Source organism: Nicotiana tomentosiformis, chromosome 10 (genome assembly GCF_000390325.3).
Source record: "Nicotiana tomentosiformis chromosome 10, ASM39032v3, whole genome shotgun sequence".
Lineage (NCBI taxonomy): Eukaryota > Viridiplantae > Streptophyta > Magnoliopsida > Solanales > Solanaceae > Nicotiana > Nicotiana tomentosiformis.
Window position 1 is genome coordinate 54,092,732 of NC_090821.1, and position 24,117 is coordinate 54,116,848.

The window sequence follows — 24,117 nt, forward strand, 5'->3', positions numbered from 1 at the left end:
ATGCAGCAATTATTTGAGTCGACACATTTTGACAAGTTAAATGAAGTGATTGTGCATGAGTCCTATAGACATTATTTCTATTGATGTGCAGAAATAGAGCAAGTTTACCATATAGGCATGTTTTCTACCATTTCATGCAAATATTGGAATACCCCAGCCCCCTTTTTATGAACTTTCCCATCATTCATCATTACAAGTTATTACAGACCATATTGAATGATTGCAGACCCAAACATGAATACAGAATAACACAGCAACACATCTGGGCCTTCAAACTGGCTTAGAACTTCATATGGACCGCAGGTCCAAACTCCAAATGCAGACAGCGCATCCCAGACTTCCAGTACCACGACAAGTCCAATATACGAGGCCCAAATAAATGACTTACTTTACCCAAATAGATGCCAAGTTCAGCCATACAAGCGACAAACTATTTATAGAAGTAACTGGACATCTTAGACACTTAATTCTTAAAGTTATAGCTAATAGCATCCCTAGTTAAGACATATAAACAGGACTAAGCTAGATTGAAGGCACACGAGATACATATGAGGCAAGTTGAGGCATGTAATTCCAAAAAGAAAGTTTAAGAATGACAGAATTGACCACTATAGGATAATGAACCATTCCAAAAAGAGTTGCAAAGTAAAGCATGATCCAAAATTAGCCTAAAGGACTTTAGACAAAAGAGCTTTAATGAAGGTCTAGCAGAATCAAGGATAGCAGTCTATACATAGAAATTCTAACATGGGAGCCTAGTGAGCATAACAAATATACTAGTGGGCATAGTCTACAATGGTTGACAAACAATCATATGGGAAGGCTTAACATGCTGAGCATCAGTCATAATACCAAAGTTCAGAAACATTGCCAAAATTAACAGGATAGCTAGGCATCAAGACTTAGACTAGTTAAACATATATAAATAAAAGGCCATGTACTGAAGTCTTTAGGCAATATTTGAGGAACACAAAGTTGAACAAATATATTATGCTTTACAAGTAGCAAGGAAACATGTCTTGCTGGTTCAGAATTTCAAGCAATACTAGCATTTAAAAGTTACATGCATAGATCAACCATAAAGAAATTAATAAGGTGTACAGGAATAACACAATAGGAAATAATACATTAGGACAAATTCTGGGTGTGAACTAATCTATCACAAGAATCTGAAACAAGCAGGGAGATGAACTCTGGCAAGCAGCAGAATAGCATTTATCCATACACAAAAATACTAAACTAAGCAGGCTTAAGACAGTACGAAACTTAGAGCTTTAGGCAAGTTCTGATGCTAGGAAACATAAGGCTACTAGATAAATTCAAAGCAAAGAGGACCATAAACATAGTAGCATATTGGTTCATCGAAGTATACAGAGCATGAACACAAGCACAGAAAAAATTGAAATTGCGAGAGTCAAAGGTACTTACCGATTACAAATTAACGAGCAAACAAATGAGAAGAGTAATTTCCAAAGGTAATTCGTTTAACAGTAACAAAGAGCAGCAGAATCCCCAAAATCCCAGTACGTCAAAGTTTCCAAGGGTTTCGAATGAACCCCGGGCAGTGCTCGCACTGAGAAAGAACGCAATCAAATTCAAATGGCCTTGGATTTCAGCTGGCCAAGGTCTCAGATTTTAGAATATAATGAGTGAGAATGAAAGAACAATAATGATTAAGGTCTCCCCAAAAGAGAATTGAGAGGGGTTTATATAGCATCAAAATTAAGTACCCAACAAGGAAAGACAATAAATTAAACATAAATAAGGAAAGCGTAGCATGGAAAAATCAATTAGAATCAGTTTTAGAGAAAAATCCGGGAAACCCTAGTTTAGACGAAGAACAAAATGGCAAAAATTCTCACTGGATCGGATCCATGAGGCCTGGTAGTACGTGTATATAGACGAAATATCATCTAAATCTCGAAGGTCTGGAGATGGTTGCTTGATTTAGGACCGTATACTTGCCAAATATAGGCAAGTATTGTGTGATACCAATACCATGTAAATAACGGGGAGATCGAACATATATGGAAGGAAAATCTTGGGGTAGAACTAGAATTGGGGAAGATTTGAAGAGGCGGCCGTTAGGGTTTGAGAGGAGAAGAAAAGAGTAGAGAGGATTTTAGGGCGGCGGTTTAGGGCAAATGCGTTAAGGTTTTGGGGGGTTGGCTAATTAAAAGGTAGGGTGATTGTAGACCATTGATCTTGAGAGATCAACGGTCAAGATCAAGGAATAGGCGGAGCGGGTCGTCCAACGGATCGCGACCGGGTTATTTTAAAGAGGGCCGTTTGGTTTGGGTTGGGGCGTTATTGGGCTGAGGTGTGGGTATTTGGGCTATTGAATTGGTCCGGAATTGGCTCCAAATTTGGGCTATAAATTAAATACACAAAATTATCTAAATAAAATAACTAATAAGTAATAAAATATTACTTATGCAATAAAAATGATGGAAAATAATATCTTAACATTGTAAAAAATATAAAAATTACTATTTTAGCATGAATAATGTAATAATTGTAATTATATATAGCATATAGGCTATTATTGCAAAATTATGTAAATAGCTTAAAATACAAATGTAATTATGTGAAATAAAGTAAAAAATGTTATAAAACATATATGTGGGTGAAAACAATAAATTTGGATGATTTAGTCATCACAAAATAATTTGAAGGGATAATTAATAAATATTTGAATAATTTAAATACAGGAAAATTAATTTTAAAGCTATAAATATTATAGAAAATACTTATACGACTCTTATAAATTAAATAATGATGCAAAATATTATTTTGAAGTATATATACTATTTGAAAAAATATGAGGGCAAAATTGGGTATCAACAGCTCTTCAAGTTAAATTTTGCAAGTCCACCGCCCTTCAAGTTAAAGTCTGCAAGTCCGCCAAACTTTAAGTTGGAAATTTGACAGCAACAGCTTAAACTTGAAGATCGGCAAATTTGAGGACTTCAACTTGAAGACCGACAGACTTGAGGACAACTTGAAGACTTGGAGGGCTTAAATATTTGAACTTGAAGATCGACGAATATGAGGACTTCACCTTGAAGACTTAGAGGGCTTAAATATTTCAACTTGAAGATCGGCGAATCTAAGGACTTCACCTTGAAGAGTGATAGACTTGAAGACTTCAACTTGAAGACTTTGAGGGCTCAAATATTTCAACTTGAAGAGCAACGAACTTGAAGATCGACGAATTTAAAGATTTGGCGAACATGAAGACATGGTGAATCCGTGAACTTCAGTGCAAATACGTGGTAACCTCCTAAAAGTCTATAATAGTCCCATTGAAGACACAGGTTTACCATGGAGGATTACCCCTATAAGTCATATGAGATCTAAAGTTCAACAGAAGAATGATTTTCCATGCAAGACCGACTTGACGAAAAATAAATTTGGTCTACGATTATATGTGCTTGACGCAAATTTATTGTCTGCAAAACCTGTTCTTAGTGATCGACTAGCGAGATGGTACCTCCAATTACAATAATTCGAGATTTTATACATCCCTCAAAAGGCTGTAAAAGGACAAGCATTGGCAGCCTTCTTGGCAGATCATCCGATACCTGATGACTGGGAGCTAACTGACGAACTACTTGATAAGGACGCAATGGTCGTTGAAGTTCAACCTCCATGAAAGATGTACTTTGATGGTGTTGCGCATTGCGGATGAGCTGGTGCTGGCGCAGTATTTGTCACTTCCCAAGGTGAAGTCTTGCCCTACTCTTTCACCTTGACACAACTCTGTTCCAACAATGTTGCTGAGTATCAAGCATTAATACTTGGGCTTGAAATGGCTGTTGATATGAAGTAGTTGCAATTGCAAGTCTTTGGTGACTCCCAGTTAGTGGTCAATCAGCTTTTAGGTAGTTACGAGGTCAAGAAACCTAAACTACGCCCTTATCATAATTATGCTAAGAAATTGATGGGATGGATTGGTGATGTGATTATTCAACATGTGCCTAGGAAAGATAACAAGAAGGCTGATGATTTAGCTGCCCTAGCTTCATCGCTAACCCTGCCTAATCAAGTGCAAGTTACCATCTGCCAAAAATGGGTAGTACCGCTAACAAATGAGGGTGAAAGTGAAAAAGATGATCTTGAGCATCTTGTGGCCGTTTCTGAAGCTGAGAAGGAAGAATGGAGACATCCCATCATCGACTACTTAAGCTATGGGATACTTCCACAAAATCCGAGGAGAAGGACTGAAATCCGTCGTCGTGCACCTTGCTTCCTTTACTACAAAGATACTCTATATAGAAGGTCATTCGAATGAGTACTCTTGCGATGCTTAGGGGACGATGAAGCACTCCAAGCTTTGCAAGAAGCACATTTTAGGGTATGCGGGTCACACTAGTCTGGACCAAAGCTTCACTTTCATATAAAAATGATGGAATATTATTAGCGAACGATGGTAAAAGTTTGCTTGGACTACGCTCGAAGATGCAAGGCTTGCCAATTCCATGCAAATTTTATCCATCAGCCTCCCGAAGTATTTCACCTGACTGTTGCATTCTGCCATTTGACGCTTGGGGACTGGATGTTGTTGGACCACTGCCAAAATCCTCTGGTGGGCACTTATACATCTTGGCTGCAACCGACTACTTCTCAAAATGGGCCAAAGTTGTTGCTCTTGAAGTAAAGAATGAAAATATTGCAAGTTTCATCCGAGTAAACATAATTTATCACTTTGGCATTCCTCGTTACATAATAAATGATAATGGCAAGCCATTCGACAATAGGTTGATGAACAAGATTTGTGATCCCTTTGGCTTCAATAAACGTAACTCTTCTATGTACAATGTTGCCGCCAATGGTGTAGCTGAGGCATTCAACAAGACTCTATGCAACTTGTTAAAGAAAGTCATCTCCAAATCCAAACTAGATTAGCATGACTGTATGGAAGAAGATTTGTGGGCATATATGACAACTCACTGCACGCCAACGCAAGCGACCCCTTATTCACTAGTTTATGGAGTCGAAGCCGTCTTGCCACTCGAGCGTCAAATACCCTCATTACGATTAGCTATTCAAGAAGGGATCACTGATGAAGAGAATGCTTGACTTCGATTAGTAGAGTTGGAGGCTCTTGATGAGAAGAGGTTGGAAGATCAACAGAGTCTTGAATATTATCAAGCTCGATTGTCTCACGTCTTCAATAAAAGAGTTTTCCCGAGATCCTTTCAAGTAGGAGATCAAGTCCTTGCCATACGAAGACCCATTATTACTTCCCATAAACTTGTAAGGAAGTTTACTTCAAAATGGGATGGGCCATATGTCGTGTAAGAAGTTTATTCAAGTGGGGCTTACAAGCTGGTTGATGCAGATGGTATGAGAATCGGCCCTATCAATGAAAAGTTATTAAAGAAGTATTATCCTTGAAGTTGCCACGCTCCTTGATACAAGAGCCTAAACTGCATGTTCCTACACTCCTGGCCCGTATGAGTATAAATTGTGTACGGCCCCAAAACAAAGTCCGCTAGGTTGAAAACCTCGAAAGAGGCGGCCTAAGCAAAAGTTAGGACGAAAATAATAATAATAATAATAATAATAATAATAATAATAATAATAATAATAATAATAATAATAATAATAATAATAATAATAATAATAATAATAATAATAATAAAGTAAAACAAATCACCCATTCTGAACTACGGTATGACTTGATCCTCTTCACCGAGGTACGTAGGTAGTTTAGAATTTCATTTTGAGTTTAGTCTCATAAATTCAAAAGATACATATTGCCCCAATCGCTGTCCAAATGAAGTATGATGAAAGTAATTCATTCAACCAACACTTGAAAATCAGGCTGAAATATCATTCTTCTATTGAACTTTGGATCTCATATGACTTATAGGGGGCAATCCTCCATGGTAAACATATGTCTTCAATGGGACTATTATAGGCTTTTAGGAGGCTACCAAGTATTTGCACTAAAGTTCAGGGATTCACTATGTCTTCATGTTTGCCAAATCTTTAAATCCGTCGATCTTCAAGTTTGCTGCTCTTCAAGTTGAAATATTTGAGACCTCAAAGTCTTCAAGTTGAAGTCTTTAAGTCTGTCAGTCTTCAAGTTGAAGTCCGCAAATTCGCCAGTCTTCAAGTTAAAATATTTAAGCCCTCCGAGTCTTCAAGTTGAAGTCCTCAAATTTTTCGATCTTCAAGTTGAATTATTTAAGCTCTCTAAGTCTTCAAGTTGAAGTCTTCAAGCCTGCTAATATTTCAAGTTGAAGTTTAAAAGTCCACTACCCTTTAGGTTGAACTGTCAAAGTCCATAGAATCTTCAAGTCCATCAAATCTTCAAGTTTGTTAGTCTTCACGTTGAATTCTGCAAAGTCCGCCAAATCTTCAAAGTTCGCAAGATGTTCAAGTCGATGTCGACAAGTCCACCAAGTCTTCAAGGTGAAGGTTTCTAGTCTTCCAATCTTAAGGTGGACATTTAAATCCCTTTACACCTTAAGTTGGCCTCTTTACGGATTTGTCTTTCTATATGCAGCCATGAATCTGTACTTCCATATGATGTTGAGGATTTATCCATCTATTTGTTACTACGGACCTGTACTTCGATATGTTGTATGAACCTTTGCACCCAGAAATGGCCTTCGGTTTTTGGCAGGGATGATTATCCATCTCTTCACACCATGAAAGTAATCTCTCCGATATTCAGGTCATCTTAAGAGTAATCTCACCGATATTCGGGCCATCTTAAGAGTAATCTCTTCGATATTCGGGCCATCTTGAGAGTAATCTCTTCGATATTCGAGACGTGATAAGTATCCATCCCTTCACACCTTGAGAGTAATCTCTCTGATATCCGAGCTACCTTGAGAGTAATCTCTCCGATAGTCAGGCCATATCGCGAGTAATCTCTCCGATAGTCGGGTCACTTTGAGAGTAATCTCTTTGATAATTGGGTCACCTTGAGAGTAATCTCTCCGATATCCGGGTCGTGATGAGTATCCATCCCTTCACACCATGAGAGTAATCTCTCCGATAATTTGGCCACCTTAAGAATAATCTCTCTGATATCTAAGACGTGATGAGTATTCATCCCTTCGCACCATGAGAGTAATCTCTCTGATAATTGGGCCACCTTAAAAGTAATTTCTCTGATATTCGGGCGAGGATGAGTACCCATCCTTTCACGCCCTAAGGTCACCATCTTCATGCAAGAAGTTGTCCTATTATGCTTGACCTACAAAAACAAAGAACAAAAAAAAGAAGCAAAAGGAAGTGCAGAACAAAAGACAGAATTTGCCTTAGTAGTTAGCGCTTCCTAATGGTCTCTTGAGAATGACGCAACTGGTGTCGATTGAGGGGGAAGCATGTCCTATTTATAGAGCTCCCAAGGAAACCAACTGGAGGATTAATCATGATGTCGGACACGATTAGTACTCTTGTGGGAAGTAGGTTACTATAAGGCGGTTGACATTGGCCTTCTCCGGATTGAATTCAATTTGGACGGTATGACAAGTCATTGTATGGATAGGATTCTTTTCCATATCTTTCGCATGTAGTATTTGTCTCCTTATTGGAAATGACAAAGGTGTAAGTTTGCACTATATTGTTACCTCACGTGAGCCATCATGTGAATATTTTTTACCTTGGAAAAAGGTCCTGATCATAGTCATGGCAATTAAGTCTCAATTGCTATGTAAGCAAATTTCATTTGAATTTGAGATTGGATGCTACTTAATTTAAGGAATTTGTAAATTTTTCTAAAGTAAATGAAAGATTTTCTTAAGTCTGGTAGGTTTGGCATATCTAAGAAACAAATTACGTTTCAAACTCAAGGGCTTAAATTATTTAATGTTTACTTCAAGACTTTGTCTTTGAGGTTCTAACAATCCCGCACTCCAGCAAATCTTGAAGTAGGGGCATTTGTAGGCATACAAAATTTATTGAATTTAAATTCAATAAAATAATCTGGACTATATTTAAATATATTAGTCCTAATAAATATTATGGGTTAATATAATTGAACTAATTGCTTATGTCAAATAAATATTGATTAGGCTAGCCTATTTAGTTGGGCTACAAATAATGAGCCCGCTTCATTAGGCCCAATATGTCATCCTCCTAGAGGTCCATTTTGGTGCCACATGTCAAATGACATGGCACGCCAAGTCAAACAAAAAAACCAATAGGATCATGCCACATGTCAAAATGACAATGAATGCCAAGTAAAATTAAATGGCCAATAAAATTGTGCCACACGTGCAAGTGACATGTTCTGGCCAATCAAATGCGGCATTGTCACGCTTCAATCTGATTGGTCGGAAAGAGTTTGTTCTTACTATGACGCAAATCCATATACTGTGGTCTATACTAAGGAACGTGACAAAGACGAAAAAAGTGTGGGTTCTTCGTATCATGTTGTCCCACAAGGCGGGAATGGTATTTCGTCTCTAATGGAGGATGATGAGAAATTGGAGGATGTTTCACCATGTTATCACATATCCTTCGACGATGGGGACCCTCGAGAAGATGAAGATGCGAAAGATGCTCTACCTGAACTTGAAGAATGGGTAAAGACTAACAGTTGATGCCTTAAAAGAAGTTAACCTTAGCACCGATGAAGAATCAAGACCCACCTACCAAAGTGATTTACTAGAAGTTGATGAAGAAAGCACTTATATTGAGTTACTGAAAGAGCTCAGGGATGTCATTGCTTGGAGTTACAAAGAGATGCAGTCAAGAAGTCGTAGACAAAGGATGTCCCACTGGGCGTGCCAGAACTTGTAGACAATAAATTTGCATCAAAAAAATAATCGAGACCGAAAAATATTGCAACAATCGTAGTATTTGATTTCAAATAGTTTGAGTGTTACAATCTCTATGATTGCTCTGATTCTACTTTTCCAATATAAACTCAAGAGCCTTGGAGCTTGATCTTGAATTTGAATTTGTTTCCACGAACGATGATCTTGAATTCAACTAGCACGAACTTTGATTTGAAGTCGTACTCTTTGAATCTTGATTTGTTCTTCGTTCTGGAGCTTGAACTTGATTGCTTGAAGCTTGAAACTTGTGGATATATTTGCAGCGTTTGATCCACGAGCTCTTTCTTGCTTTTTGTTATAACTTCTGGTCTTTTATGAGTTATAAATACCCCTATTTATAGTTTTGTGAGCTAAGAGTTGTGATGAGAACAAACTCTTTCCGACCAACCATATTGAAGAGTGACTAGGCCATATTTGATTAGTCAGAACATGTCACTTGCACATGTGGCACATTTTCATTGGCCTTTTAATTTGACTTGGCATGCCTAGTCATTTTGACAGGTAGAACGATCCTATTGACTCTTCCGCTTGACTTGGCGTGCCACGTCATTTGACACGTACCAAATTAGGCCTCTAGGTAGATAACATCTTGGGCTTAGTAAAGTGGGCTCATCGTTTGTAGCCCAACTCAATGGATTAGCCCAATGAATTTGGGCTTTAATTTAAATCCATATTTTGGACTTAAATAATTTAATCTTAGTTTGAGCTTGATATTTCTTAAATTTAGGAGTTTGTTCAAATTTAACATAGACTTTAATTTCACAAAATTCACATGTCTACAGTTGGTATTGAGTGGATGTGCTTGAAATTTACTGAAAATATCTGGATGAGATTATGTATAATATGAAGAATAATATAGGTGATTTGGATTGTTTGAAGTCAAAATTCAGAGTTGAAAAACATTATTGCGGCGCTCTATGTCATGTGCATTTCACGTGTATTCTATGTATGCCATTTGTATATCATACGTGTGTCATGTATGTAAAAAGCCTAATGAACACGACATACTACATCATATATACAAAACAATTCTTGACATATACATTATATGTACTTATCTTCGAGAGGCTATCGAACCGTTAGGAAACTTCACTTTCTTATATTCTTGTTGTGCGGGTTTGTTAATTCCAGAATCTGAACTTATATTCTTTTATTCTCTCACAGATGGTGAGGGCACGTGCTACTAGATCAGGCGGACAACCACCAGTACCATCAGTTAGGACCGCGAGAGACCAAGGCCGAGGTAGAGGCCGAAGTGGGAATCGTACTACAACCAGGGCAGCACCTGTAGAGCCACCAGTTTCATAAACTGGGGAGTAGATACTAGATGTTGTTAAGCCGGTAGGACCAACTCAGGCACCAGTTATGACCATTGTTATCCCAGGCCTTCAGGAGGCCTTAGCGCAGATTTTGACTATGTACACGAGCCTGGCTCAAGCGGTTTCAGTTCCAGCTGCACCAGCCACTTTACAGGTCGGGGAGGTGCCCAGACTCCCACTGCCCATATGTTACACCCTATATTTTCGTACGTAAAAATGCGTCGTAAGCAAACTAATGTAGGACCAAAAATAAGATAATATTTAAAAGTATATAAATTAAGTTAATCATGTTACCTCTGAGGTTACAAATATTGAAGATCATGAACAACAAGTACAAAGAGGGTTGGATAGTTCAGAAGCTAAAGCAATTAAATAAAACAATGTTTCGTCGAAAGTCGACAAGTTGGGAATGTTATAACATGTACCTTTGGGGTGAGACTAGGGTGATTAACATGATAAGGAGATTATGTTATGATTTATATTAGTCGTATGACATCCGTGTGTTATGTTTTGAAGTCAAGCGAGTTGTGGAACAAAAGTCGATGAAAGTCATCACAAGTTACATTCATAAGTTTTACTGAAACTTTGGGTCAAATGTAACTGCAATTTTCTCCCAATATACTTAGAGTTATGGGGTGTTCCACCCATCAAATTAAAGATCTATGAGTCTATTTTCCAACGCATTAAACCATTTGTCAATACGACATCGGAGTAGAGAGATATGTGCATTTTTGCGATACTGCGCAAGCTGCTAGGTGACAAGTAGGTGTGTCACCTACTTGCTTAAATGAAAGCCCAAAAATGGGCCATTTCGGGTCGTCCAAAGAAAGCTAATGTTGTAGCAGATGCCTTAAGTTGCCGATCTATGGGTAGCTTAGCACATGTAGAGCCCGAGAAAAGACAATTAGCTAGAGAGATTCATCAATTGGCTTTTTTGGGGGTTCGGTTAGTAGATTCTGAGGATGGTGGAGTTGCACTCCAAAACACTGCAAAATCATCTCTCATAGCTGAAGTCAAGGAAAGGCAGTACGAGGACCCAGAGTTGGTCGAGTTGAGAGAGCGAGTTCCGCAACAGAAGAAACCATTGTTAGAGCTCAAGGGAGAAGGGGTTCTCAGATACAGGGGTCGTTTGTGTGTTCCAGATGTAGCAGGGCTACGAGACAAGATTATGTCAGAGGCACATTATTCATGGTATTCCATCCATCCTGGATCGACGAAGATGTATCATGACATTAAGGATATGTACTGGTGGAATGATATGAAGAAGAACATTGCTAAGTTTGTCGCCCAATGTACTAGTTGCCAGCAAGTGAAGGTAGAGCACCAGAAGCCCGGAGGGCTAATGCAGACTATAGAGATCCCGACATGGAAATGGGAGGCGATAAACATGGACTTTATCACGGGTTTACCTCGTTCTAATCGTAAGTTTGATTCCATATGGGTGATAGTCGATAGGCTCACGAAATCAGCTCACTTCCTACCGGTCAGATCTACATATACAGCAGAAGATTATGCAAAGTTATATATTAAGGAGATAGTGTGGCTACACGGAGTACCGATTTCTATTATATCTGACCGTGGGGCTCAGTTTACAGCACATTTTTGGAGGTCATTTCAGAGAGGTCTAGGGACTCAGGTGAATCTCAGCACATCTTTTCATCCACAGACTGATGGACAAGTCGAGCGCACAATTCAGATGCTCGAGGATATGTTACGAGTATGTGTGTTGGATTTTAAAAGAAGTTGGGATGAACATCTACCTCTTATCGAGTTTGTATATAATAACAGTTACCACTCCAGTATCCAGATGGCTCCGTACGAGGCTTTGTATGGGCGTAAATACAGATCTCCTATAGGGTGGTTTGATGTTGGAGAATCTGGGTTACATGGGCCAGACCTGGCTCAGCAGGCCATAGAGAAAGTAAAGCTTATCCGGGAGCGACTGTTGACAGCTCAGAGTAGTCAGAAGTCATATTCTGACATGCGGCGATGAGACTTAGAGTTCAGGATTAATGACTGGGTATTCTTAAAGGTATCACCTAAGGTTTGGCAAGAAAGGCAAGCTTATCCCACGGTATATTGGGCCTTATAGGATCATTTGGAGAGTGGGCCAAGTAGCTTATGAGTTAGAGTTGCCCTCAGAATTGGAGTGTGTCCATCCGATTTTTCACGTATCTATGCTACGGAAGTGCATTGGCGATCCTACCCGAGTGGTGCGCACGGATGATGTACAGATTACAGAGGACTTATCATACGAGGAAATTCCAGTTGCCATCCTAGACCGACAAATCCGCAAGCTACGAAATAAGGAGATAGCTTCCGTGAAGGTTTTATGGAGGAGCAAGAATGTAGAAGAGATGACGTGGGAATCGGAGGGAGAAATGAAGTCTAAATACCCCCACCTATTTCAAACTGAAGATATGGTTCAAGATGGGACGCTACAACATAGCTCTATGTAGGCTAGCAGGTCATCAGGTAAGCTTTTATTTTTCACTTTCAATATTTATGATTTACGGTCGGTGAGGTAAATTGCTGCTATTTATAAAGATTGGCCATATGTGGCATGCATAGTGTGTTTTCTGGCTGCGTGCAGGTTGGTTTTAACCTAGTGTACGAAGGATACTCTGGCAAAATTTTCCAAAGTCTCTAAGAGTAAACATTCGAGGACAAATGTTCCCAGGGGGGAGTGATGTTACACCCTATATTTTCGTACGTAAAAATGCGTAGTAAGCAAACTAATGTAGGACCAAAAATGAGATAATATTTAAAAGTATATAAAGTAAGTTAATCATGTTACCTCTGAGGCTACAAATATTGAAGATCATGAACAACAAGTACAAAGAGGGTTGGACAGTTCAGAAGCTAAAGCAATTAAATAAAATAATGTTTCGTCGAAAGTCGACAAGTTGGGAATGTTATAACATGTACCTTTAGGGTAAGACTAGGGTGATTAACATGATAAGGAGATTATGTTATGATTTATATTAGTCGTATGACATCCGTATGTTATGTTTTGAAGTCAAGCGAGTTGTGGAACAAAAGTCGATGAAAGTCATCACAAGTTACATTCATAAGTTTTACTGAAACTTTGGGTCAAATGTAACTGCAATTTTCTCCCAATATACTTAGAGTTATGGGGTGTTCCACCAATCAAATTAAATATCTATGAGTCTATTTTCCAACGCATTAAACCGTTTGTCAATACGACATCGGAGTAGAGAGATATGGGTATTTTTGCGATACTGCACAAGCTGCTAGGTGACAAGTAGGTGTGTCACCTACTTGCTTAAATGAAAGCCCAAAAATGGGCCATTTCGGGTCGTCCAAAGAGGCCTTTTAAAGGCCTATTTTCTTCATATATTAGACTTAAAATAGATCATAATAACCAGACATAAGCTCTGCAAAGAATCCTCCCAAATATTTCCCACAAACCCTAATTGATTTTCTCTCCCTTTCAAGTTCTAATTGGAGGTAAAACCTAGAGTTTGAAGAACCAAGATAGGAGCTGAGTTATCCAACAAATAAAGTGAGTTTACTGATCTCTTTCATCCATTTTTTCTGCTGTAAATTCATGGTAAGTCGTTCTATACTTGTAAGAACTCACGGGACGGTAATCGGAAGCCGTGAGTTCGAGTTATTCACTTGTAGCGGACTGTTTTGTTGACTGTTTTGTGTTGCTGTTGGGCTGCATGTTTTACTACTATTTTGTGGAGTTTTTGAGGAGGAAGGGGGTATAGAAACACCATATAAATGTAGGGTGGTTGGCTGGTCGTTCGTCATAACATTTCCGGGTCGTTTGACACTACTACGGTGGTTGTTTTGTGTATGAAGAGATTGGGGTGTGTTGGGCTATTTTGTAGTATTTGATGGCGTATATAGGGCTGAAAATGGTGTATATATGTTGTTATTATTCTGTTCTTGTATTGTTGGTGTTATCTTGAATTTGGAGGAAGTAAGGATTATAGGGGGGATGCTGCCCGTTTTAATACAAAATAAGTTTGTCGTTCGTTGTGCGATAGTTGTACCTTTCGTAACTTAACGATAGAATTATTATCATTCTTGTAGATTAAGGTGCGAAGAAGTGAGTTCAACTTGGTGATTGGAAAGATTGTGATAAGGTATGTTAAGGCTAAGCCCTTCCTTCATTTTGGCATGATCCCGTAGCTACATGTGTTAATAATGAGACATAAAGAGAAGTTCGTATTCGTGAATTTATTCACATTATTCTAGTCTCATAAGTTACAATATTATTCCTTATCGAGACTTCATATTCAGTTTAGTTTTGTCTTTATTCAGTCAAGAGAGCAGAGGGTCTATATATATATATATATATATATATATATATATATATATATATTACACTATTTTCACCACTATCGAGCTATAATCGGTGGGCAGGACCCTATTGGGCAACCTCTGATCAGATGGTAAGTTATATATACCGAGCCTACTGTGGCCGAACGCCTATGAGCGAGCCCAGGATGGCCGAGGTACAGAGCCCAGTATGGCCGAGCGCCTATGAGCGAGCCTACTACGGCTGAGCAGTTACACGTACCGAGCCTTATAGGGCCGGACATTTATTTTACTTACTATATTGAAGGAGTTTAGTCACTATCAGCAGGTAAGTATATCTCCAGACCATCTTTGACTCCCAGTTAATTTCAGTTTTTATATTATCAGTTCAGTTTTAGATTTCAGTTATTTTATTGCCTTACATACTCGGTACATTATTTCGTACTGACGTCCCTTTTCTGGGGGCGCTGCATTTCATGCTTGCAGGTTCAGACAGATAGACGGGTAGACCTCCTCAGTAGGTGTTTCTCGAGTTCAGCCTGATCGGTAAGCTCCACGTCTTTCGGAGTTGCCAGCTCTAGAGTTTTGTGTACGTCTTATGTATATCTGTATATATGTTATGGGTAGGTCGAGGCCCTGTTCCGATCACAATATATCTATCAGTAGAGGCTTGTAGACATATCCTGTTGGTTAGTGCAGTATGTTGGGTTTGTAGGCCTGGTATGTATATTTGATGGTTTGTCGGTTGTAGTAGCTATGACGGCCTTGTCGGCCTAGCTTTATATTGATGTTTAGTTAGCGCTAGTTTCCATTCAGTTTTATATTTTGCTTTGCAAATTGTCTTGCAAGGTGGCCCCATGGCCAAAGTATGACATTATATGTTCAGAGTCTCTTAGTCGCAATTTGGTACGCCAGGTTAGGTGAGGCACCGGGTGCTGGTCTCGCTCCTAGGTTTGGGGCGTGACACCATACTCTAGAGCAGCAAGCTTAGGGGCTTCATACACCGGGAGTACTACCAGTTCAGCCAGTTGTTGTTGCTCGAGGTGAGGATGGTCCACCTATGAGTGATGAGGAGCGGAAGAGATTGGAGCGGTTTAGGAGGCTTAAGCCTCCAGAGTTCAATGGAGAAAAGTCAGAGAATACTCAGGATTTTATAGACAGGTGTCAGTGGATCCTTCGCACAGCGAGTATCTTGGAGACCAATGGGGTTGCATTCACTATATTTCAGCTGATATAAGTAGCCTACAAATGGTGGCAGACTTATGAGTTGAGCAGGCCAGCCAGTGGAGCACCAGTTACGTGGCATGAGTTGCCAGTTCTCTTCTTAGAGAAGTTTGTCCCACAGACTCGCTGAGAGAAGTTGCGTAGGCAGTTTGAGAAGCTACGCAGGAAGGTTAGACAGTGACTCAGTATGATATAAGGTTTGAAAATCTGGCTCATCATGCATTGTTGGTTCTTAGAGAGAGATAGAGGATCAGGAAGCTCATTGGTGGCCTCAACTATGGCTTACGCTTCAGTTTGGCTTGAGAGACCGAGACAGATGTTAGGTTTGACCAGGTAGTCGAGATTACTAGGCGTTTGGAGTCGGTTCACGTGGTTTCAGTGGTACCTCATCAGGAGGTCAGTCATATCATAGCAAAGGTCGTACTTATAGGCCCACTCAGATGGCTCGTCTGGTTCATCGTTATGTATCAACTACTGATGGTTCATACTGTACTCGTCCGGGTCAATCATCATTCAGTGCACTCCCAGCTCAGAGTTCATTCCAAGCTCTGCCAGTTCTGGGTTCGTTAGTACCGGGTTCTTCTAGTGGTTGTTCTAGTTCTCGGTGCCCGTTTTAGGCCCCGCCACCATCTTTAGATCTAGGTTGCTTTGAGTGTGGGGAGTTAGGGCATTTGAGGATGTATTACCCCTGTCTTATGGGAGGTTTTGTTCAGCAGAGAAGTCAGACTATGACTCCCACACTAGTTACTACACCACCCGCTCAGCCAGCTCGAGATGGGGCTCAAGTAGTTCGAGGTCTCCCTAGATAGGGAGGTTGATCAAGTGGTGGTCGGGCTCGATGCTATGCTTTTTCCGCCAGGCCAAAGGCAATTGCTTCAGACGCAGTGATCACATATATTGTTTCAGTATGCCACAGGGATGCTTCAGTATTATTTGATCTTGGTTTCATTTATTCATATGTGTCATCATACTTTGCTCATTATTTGGATATGCCCCTTGATTAATTCATGTATCTATGATGGTAGGTGATTCTATTGTTGTGGACTGTGTGTATCGGTTGTGTGTGGTGACTATTAGGGGATTGGAGATGAGAGTTGATCTTTTACCGCTTAGCATGGTTGATTTTGACGTGATTTTAGGCATGGATTGGTTGTCACCATGTCACGCTATTCTGAATTGTCACGCTAAGACCATGACATTGGTAATGCCGTAACTGTGTAGGGTTGCGTGGAGAGGTTCCCTTGATTTCATATTTGAAGGCTCAACAGAAGGTTGAGAAGGGATGTTTAGCATATTTGCTTTTGTGAGGGATGTTGGGGCTGACACTCTTACCATTGAGTCTGTTGCGGTAGTGAGAGACTTTCTCGATGTGTTTCCTGCAGACCTGTTGGGCATGCCGCCTGATAGAGACATTGATTTTAGTATTGACATGGTGCCGGGAACCCATCCCATCTTTATTCATCCGTATCATATGGCACCAGCAGGGTTGAAGGAATTGAAGGAACGACTTTAAGAGTTACTTGATAAAGGCTTCATCAGGCCCAGTGTGTCGCTTTGGGGTGCGCCGGTTGTATTTGTGAAGAAGAATGATGGTATTATGCGGATGTGCATTGATTATAGGCAGCTGAATAAAGTTACGATTAACAACAAGTACCCACTTCCACGCATTGATGACTTATTTGACCAACTTCAGGGTGCTAGAGTGTTTTCAAAGATTGATTTTGAGGTCAGGGTATGATCAGTTAAAGATTCGGGATTCTGATATTTTGAAGACGGCATTCAGGACCAGCTATGGTTATTACGAGTTCCCTGTGATGTCTTTTGGGCTGACCAATGCCCCAGCCACCTTTATGCATCTAATAATCAGTGTATTCCAACCATATCTTGATTCATTCGTCATCGTATTCATTGATGATATACTAGTGTACTCACGTAGCCAGGAGGATCATGAGCAGTATCTGAGGATTGTACTCCAGACGTTAAGGGAGAAGAAGTTATAAGCTAAATTAACCATGTGCGAGTTTTGGCTTGATTCTATGGCATTCTTGGGCCACGTGGTGTCTAGTGAGGGGATCAAGGTGGATCCGAAGAAGATTGAGGTAGATTAGAGTTGGCCTAGACTGTTTTCAGCTAACGAGATTCAGAATTTTCTTAGTTTGGCAGGGTATTATCGCCGCTTTGTGGAGAGTTTCTCGCTTATTGCTACACTTTTGAGTAGATTAAAGTGTGTCCCTTTTAGCTGGTCTGATGAGTGTGAGGAGAGCTTTCAGAAGCTAAAGACTGCCTTGACCACAACTCCAGTTCTAGTTTATCATCAACATCGGGTTTATATACAGTTTATTGTGATGATTCACGGATTGGCATCGGGTATGTCTTAATGCAGGAGGGTAGGGTGATTGCTTATGCTTCACGTCAGCTGAATCCTTATGAGAAGAACTACCCCGTTCATGATTTTGAGTTGCCAGTCATTGTTCACGCATTAAATATTTGGAGGCACTATCTCTACGGCATGTCGTGTGAGGTATTCATAGATCATCGGAGTCTACAATACTTGTTTAAGCAAAAGGATCTAAACTTGAGGCAGCAGAGGTAGTTGGAGATGTTAAAAGACTATGATATTACCATTTTGTACCATCCCGGGAAAGCCAATATGGTAGTCGATGCCTTGAGAAGAAAGGCTAATAGTATAGATATCCTTGCATATATTCCAGTTGGTGAGAGACAGCTAGTATTGGATGTTCAGGCTTTGGCCAATCAGTTCGTGAGGTTAGATGTTCCGGAGCCTAGTTGAGTTCTAGCTTGCGTGATTTCTCGGTCTTCTTTATATGAGCGCATCAAAGCACGTCAGTATGACGAACATCAATTGCTTGTCCTTAAGGACACGGTGAAGCACGACGATGCCAATGAGGTTTCTAGTAGAGATGATGGGGTGTTGAGGATGCATGGTCGGATTTGTGTACCCAATATAGATGGGTTGCGTGAGTTGATTCCTGAGGAGGCCCACAGTTCTCGGTATTCCATTCATCCAGGTGCCGCTAAGATGTATCAGGATTTGAGGCAACACTATTGGTGGAGAAGAATGAAGTAAGATATAGTGGAGTATGTGGCTCGGTGATTGAACTGTCAGCAGGTGAAGTACGAGCATCAAAGGCCGGGCGGTTTACTTCAAAGACTTGAGATTACCGAGTGGAAATGGGAGTGTGTTACTATTACCTTCATTGTTGGTCTCCCACTAACTTTGAAGAAATTTGATGAAGTGTGGGTGGTTGTAGACCGGTTGACTAAGTCCGCACACTTCATCCCGGTTGTGACTACCTACTGTTCATAGCAGCTGGCTCAGATCTATATCCGTGAGATTGTTCGTCTTCATGGTTTGTCGGTGTCCAATATTTCTGATCGGGGCACGTAGCTCACACTGCAGTTTTGGAAGGTAGTGCAGTAAGAGTTAGGCACACGGGTTGAGCTAAGTACAGAATTCCACCCCCAAACGGACGGACAGTTTGAGCACACCATTCAGATCTTGGAGGATATGTTATGTGCATGTGTTATGGATTTTGGGGGTTCATGAGATCAGTTCTTACCGCTTGCAGAGTTTTCCTACAATATCAGCTACCAATCAAGTATTTAGATGGCTCCTTATGAGGCCTTATATGGGAGGCTATGTCATTCTCCAGTTGGTTGGTTTGAGCGGGAAGAGGCTAGGTTGTTGGGTACTGATTTGGTTTGGGATGACTTGGAGAAAGTCAAGTTGATTCAGGATAAGTTTCATACAGCATTGTCCAGACAAAAGAGTTGTGCTGATAGAAAGTTTTGTGATGTTGCATATATGGTGGGTGAGAAGGTGTTACTCAGAGTTTCGCCCATGAAGGGTGCGATAAGGTTCAAAAAGAAGGGCAAGTTGAGCCCTCGGTATATTGGCCCTTTTGAGGTGCTTGAGAGGATTAGAGAGGTGGCCTACAAGCTTGTATTGCCACCTAGTCTATCGAGTGTTCACTCAGTGTTTCATGCTTCTATACTCCAGAAGTATTATGGTGATCGGTCACATATTTTGGACTTCAACACGGTTCAGTTAGATGGGAATTTGACTTATGTTGTGGAGCTAGTGGATATTTTGAATCGGCAGGTTCAGAAGCTGAGGTCAAAAAATATAGCATCAGTGAATGTGATGACCCAAAATGTCATCTTTAAATTTAATAAGTAATTCTATGTTCTAAGACCTCGAAAAGCACCATTTATCATTCCTCGACTTGCGTACACAGTCCGTACAATTTTTCGGAATGTTTTTATGTGAAAAATAGATTAAAATGGGAAATAGAGCTTTAAAACTCAAATAAGTTGACTTTGATCAACATTTTGAGTAAACGGACCCGAATCAGTGTTTTGAAATTTTCGATAGGTACGAATCGTGATTTGGGACTTGGGCGTATGCCCGGAATCGAATTCCGAGGTCCCTAGCCCGAGTTATGGAATTTTGATGAAAATTTAAAAGCTTGAAAGCTTAATGATTTCTAAGAAATTACTTATGTTGGATTTATTGACCTCGGGTCCGTAGTTGATTCCGGATCCCGGTATAGGTCCACTATAATATTTATGACTTGTCTTCCGAAGTTGGTGAGAATCGGAGTTGATTTGACGTGATTCGAACGTCCGTTTGTAAAAATATAAGTTTTAAAGTTTTCTTGAAAATTTCCTTTGATTGGGTGTCCGATTCATAGTTCTAGGTGTTATTTTGGCAATTTGATCACGCAAGCAAGTTCGTATGATGTTTTAGAACTTGTGTGCATGTTTGGTTTGGATCCCCGAGGGCTCGGGTGAGTTTCGGATAGGCTACGGGATGATTTCGGACTTAGAAAATCTGGTTTTCTGCAGACTTCAGGCTTCTGGTGTGTTCTTCTTCGCGTTCGCGAAGGCTTGAGGTTCAAAGCTTCACCTTCGCGATAGAAACCTCGCGTTCGTGAAGGAAAAGAGACTGGCCAGGAAAAATTAGCCTTCTCGTTCGCGAAGGGCATCTCGTGTTCGCGAAGGCCAAGCCAGGCATGCATCGCGTTCGCGAGGTAGCCCTCGCGTTTGCGAGGTATCCCTCGCGTTCGCGAAGAGTAAAATTTGACAACACATAATTGTGCTTCGCAAACACGAGGCACTGACCGCGTTCGCAAAGGGTAAAAATCCCAGAAACAGAACATAAGTTCTGGAAATGGGGTTTCGACCCATTTTCAATTCTTTCCCATTTTTGAGCTCGGGTAAGGCGATGTTTGAGAAATATTCAAGGGAAAATATTGGGGTAAGGGTTCCTTATCCTATATTGATTATATTTCATGATTTCATACTCATTTTGATCATGAATCCGTGAAATTTTGGAAGAAAAATTAGATTTTTATAAAATCTTCCAAAAATAAAAAATTAAGATTTGAAGGTCCAATTGATATCGAAATTGGACAAATTTTGTATGGTTGAACTCGCATCGGAACGGGTGTTCGGATTTTGTGAGTTTTTTGGGATTTGAGACATGGGTCCCACTGCCGAATATTTTAATGAATTTCGTATTTTTATCCGGAAAATTTGTAAATTCATATGGAATTAATTCCTATGATTCGTATTGAATATATCAAATTGTTTGTGAATATATTTGAAGCTTTCGGAGGCAAATTTAAAAGAAAAAGTTGTGGTTGAATAATTGATTGGAATTCGCAAAGCGAGGTAAGTGTCGGGGTTAACCTTGACTTGAGGGAGTAGAACCCTTAAATTATTTGTTATGTGAAATGCATGTGAATGACGTATAGGCGAGGTGACGAGTGTCTATATATCGTCAAATTAATTGTTTGCGTGCTTACTTGAAAAATCATAAATTAATTATTATAATAATTGTTTCTCTCTTATTCTTTGTCAAATATTAATTCTTGAATTCCTGCATTAATTGTTACATGTTATTTGAATTATGTGATTTATTGTTATTTGACATTTAGCATATTAAATATTAAACTGCCTATTTTCTCCTTGATTTCTATAATAATTTGCTATTTGTCATTGTTTGTTTCATAATTAAATCATAATTATTGTATACTTGTTGTCTTATAATTTTATATTAATTGTTACATTTATTGGAGAAATTTCTTCTATAAGAATTGATTGAAATGGATATATTGGAGGATCGGGTTGCACGCCGCAACAGACTTATTAAAAGTTAATATTGGAGGATCGGGTTGCACGCCGCAATAGACTTATGAAAAGTTAATATTGGAGGATCGGGTTGCACGCCGCAACAGACTTATTAAAAGTTAATATTGGGGGATCGGATTGCACGCTGCAATAGACTTATTGAAAAGTCAATATTGGGGGATCGGATTGCACGCCGCATCAGACTTATTTAAAAGTCTATATATATATACTTGATTGAAATAAATATATGACAGACTTGATTAAAATGAATATATTGGAGGAGCGGGTTGCACGCCGCAACAAAACCGAATGTGAATATATTGTGAGAGCGGGTTGCACGCTGCAACAGAACCGAATGTGAATATATTGTGAGAGCGGGTAGCATGCTGTAACAGAATTGAATGTGAATATATTGTGAGAGTGGGTTGCACGCTGCAACAGACTTGATGGAAATGATAATTGGTTATGACTGCTGAGTTGGCTTCAATTATTATAAATGAGTTACCTGATTTATTTCTATTCTTTGTTGTTGTTATTAATATTGCATACAGGTTAATGTGAGTGAACCGCCTTAGCCTCGTCACTATTTCGTCGAGGTTAGGCTCAGCACTTACTAGTACATGGGGTCAGTTGTACTGATGCTACACTCTGCACTTCTTGTGCAGATTTTGGAGTTGGTCCCAGTGACGTACCATAGACTTGCTCGGATTTCAGCTACCAGAGACTCTGCACTTCGTTTTTATGGATTATTTCACCATATTTCAAACTTTGCTTCCGCATTTGTTTCTTGATTATTAATAATTTAAAGATTGTTTTAAAATTAGTTAATATTATTCTAACGTTGGCTTGCCTAGCAAGTGAAATGTTAGGTGCCATCACGGTCCGAAGGTGCGAATTTCGGGTCGTGACAGTTGGTATCAGAGCACTAGGTTACATAGGTCTCATGAGTCACGAGCAAGCTTAGTAGAGTCTGAAGGATCGGTACGGAGACGTCTGTACTTATCTCTCAGAGGCTATGAAGTTTAGGAACAATATCACTTCTTTCTTATTCTGTCGTGTGATTTTGTTCTATCATCGATGATTGAACTATTCTACTCTTATTCTCTCGCAGATGATGAGAACACGTAATACCTCTACCGATGGACAGGGACCAGAACCCCCGGTGGCAACTATGGCCAGGGGTAGAGGTCATGCTAGAGGCCGAGGCAGAGGCCGAGGTAGAGCTCAGTCCAGAGCTCGAGCAGCTACACCTATTATAGAACCTCAGGTAGACCTTCAGGAGGAGGTCCTAGTTCAGAATGTACCAGTTGGACCAGTTCAGGTCCCGAAAGGATTCATAGCCACTCCAGTACTTCAGGATACTCTAGTCCGTTTGGTAAGTCTTATGGAGGGCGTGGCCCAGAATGGTACATTTCCAGTGGCACCAGCCATCTCACAGGCTGGGGGAGGAGCACAAACTCCCACTACTCCCGCTTCGGAGCAGATGGCTCCCCAGAATCAGGCTCCAGCAGCCCCGCCAGTTGGGATAGTTCAGCCAGTTGTTGCGGCACAGATTGGTGATAGGCCCGCCATGTCCTTTGAGGCCTTATTGAGACTGGATAAGTTTACTAAGCTCTTTCCAGTTCACTTCAATGGTACACCTTCTGAGGACCCACAAATTTATCTTGAATGCTGTCATAAGGTGTTGCGGAACATGGGTATAGTTGAGACCAATGGAGTTGCTTTTGCTGTATTCCATATGACGGGTTCCGCCAAGAGGTGGTGGAGAGATTATACATTGACCCGACCAGTCGGATCACCTGCATTTACCTGGGAGCAGTTCTCTCAGCTATTTCTGGAGAAGTTCCTCCCTATAACACTGAGAGAGGAATTCTGCAAGCAATTTGAGCGTCTACAGCAGGGCAGTATGACTGTTACTCAGTATGAGTTCCGTTTTGTGGATTTGGCCCGTCATGCTCTCCTTTTACTACCTACAGAGGGAGAGAGAGTGAGGAGGTTTATTTAGGGACTCACTCACCCTATCAGACTTCAGATGGCCAAGGAAACCGGAAGTAAGATTTCTTTTTAGGCGGCTGCTAATGTTGCCAGGAGGATCGAGATGGTTCTAGTACAGGAGAGAGGGTAGAGGTCTGATAAGAGGCCTCGTCAGTTTGGTGGATTCAGTGGTGCCTCGTCTGGAGGCAGGGGTAATTTTGGTAGGGGTCATCCTTCCAGACCATTTCATTCAGCACTTCATGCATCTTCCGGTGCTTCAGGGAGTCACGGTCCTATTATGCCTTACTCTGGGCAGCCAGTATTCAGTGCACATTCAGCTCCTATCA

General features: G+C 40.3%; 1 protein-coding gene across 1 annotated transcript; it reads left to right on the plus strand.

The window, feature by feature from the left end:
• The first annotated feature begins 3,668 nt into the window (after positions 1 to 3,668).
• LOC138900185 (uncharacterized) lies at positions 3,669 to 4,294 on the plus strand. Its single transcript, XM_070186899.1, has 2 exons — positions 3,669 to 3,725; positions 3,833 to 4,294. Exons 1-2 carry the CDS (start codon positions 3,669 to 3,671, stop codon positions 4,292 to 4,294), a joined length of 519 nt encoding a protein of 172 aa, XP_070043000.1.
• Positions 4,295 to 24,117: the final 19,823 nt, after the last annotated feature.

What these genes read in the sequence shown, in the direction of transcription:
- LOC138900185 (XM_070186899.1), top strand. Translation starts at nt 3,669, where the DNA reads ATGGTGTTGCGCATTGCGGATGAGCTGGTGCTGGCGCAGTATTTGTCA. An exon ending in AGTATTTGTCACTTCCCAAG is followed by an intron (nt 3,726 to 3,832) that starts GTGAAGTCTTGC and finishes GATATGAAGTAG; the next exon opens with TTGCAATTGCAAGTCTTTGG.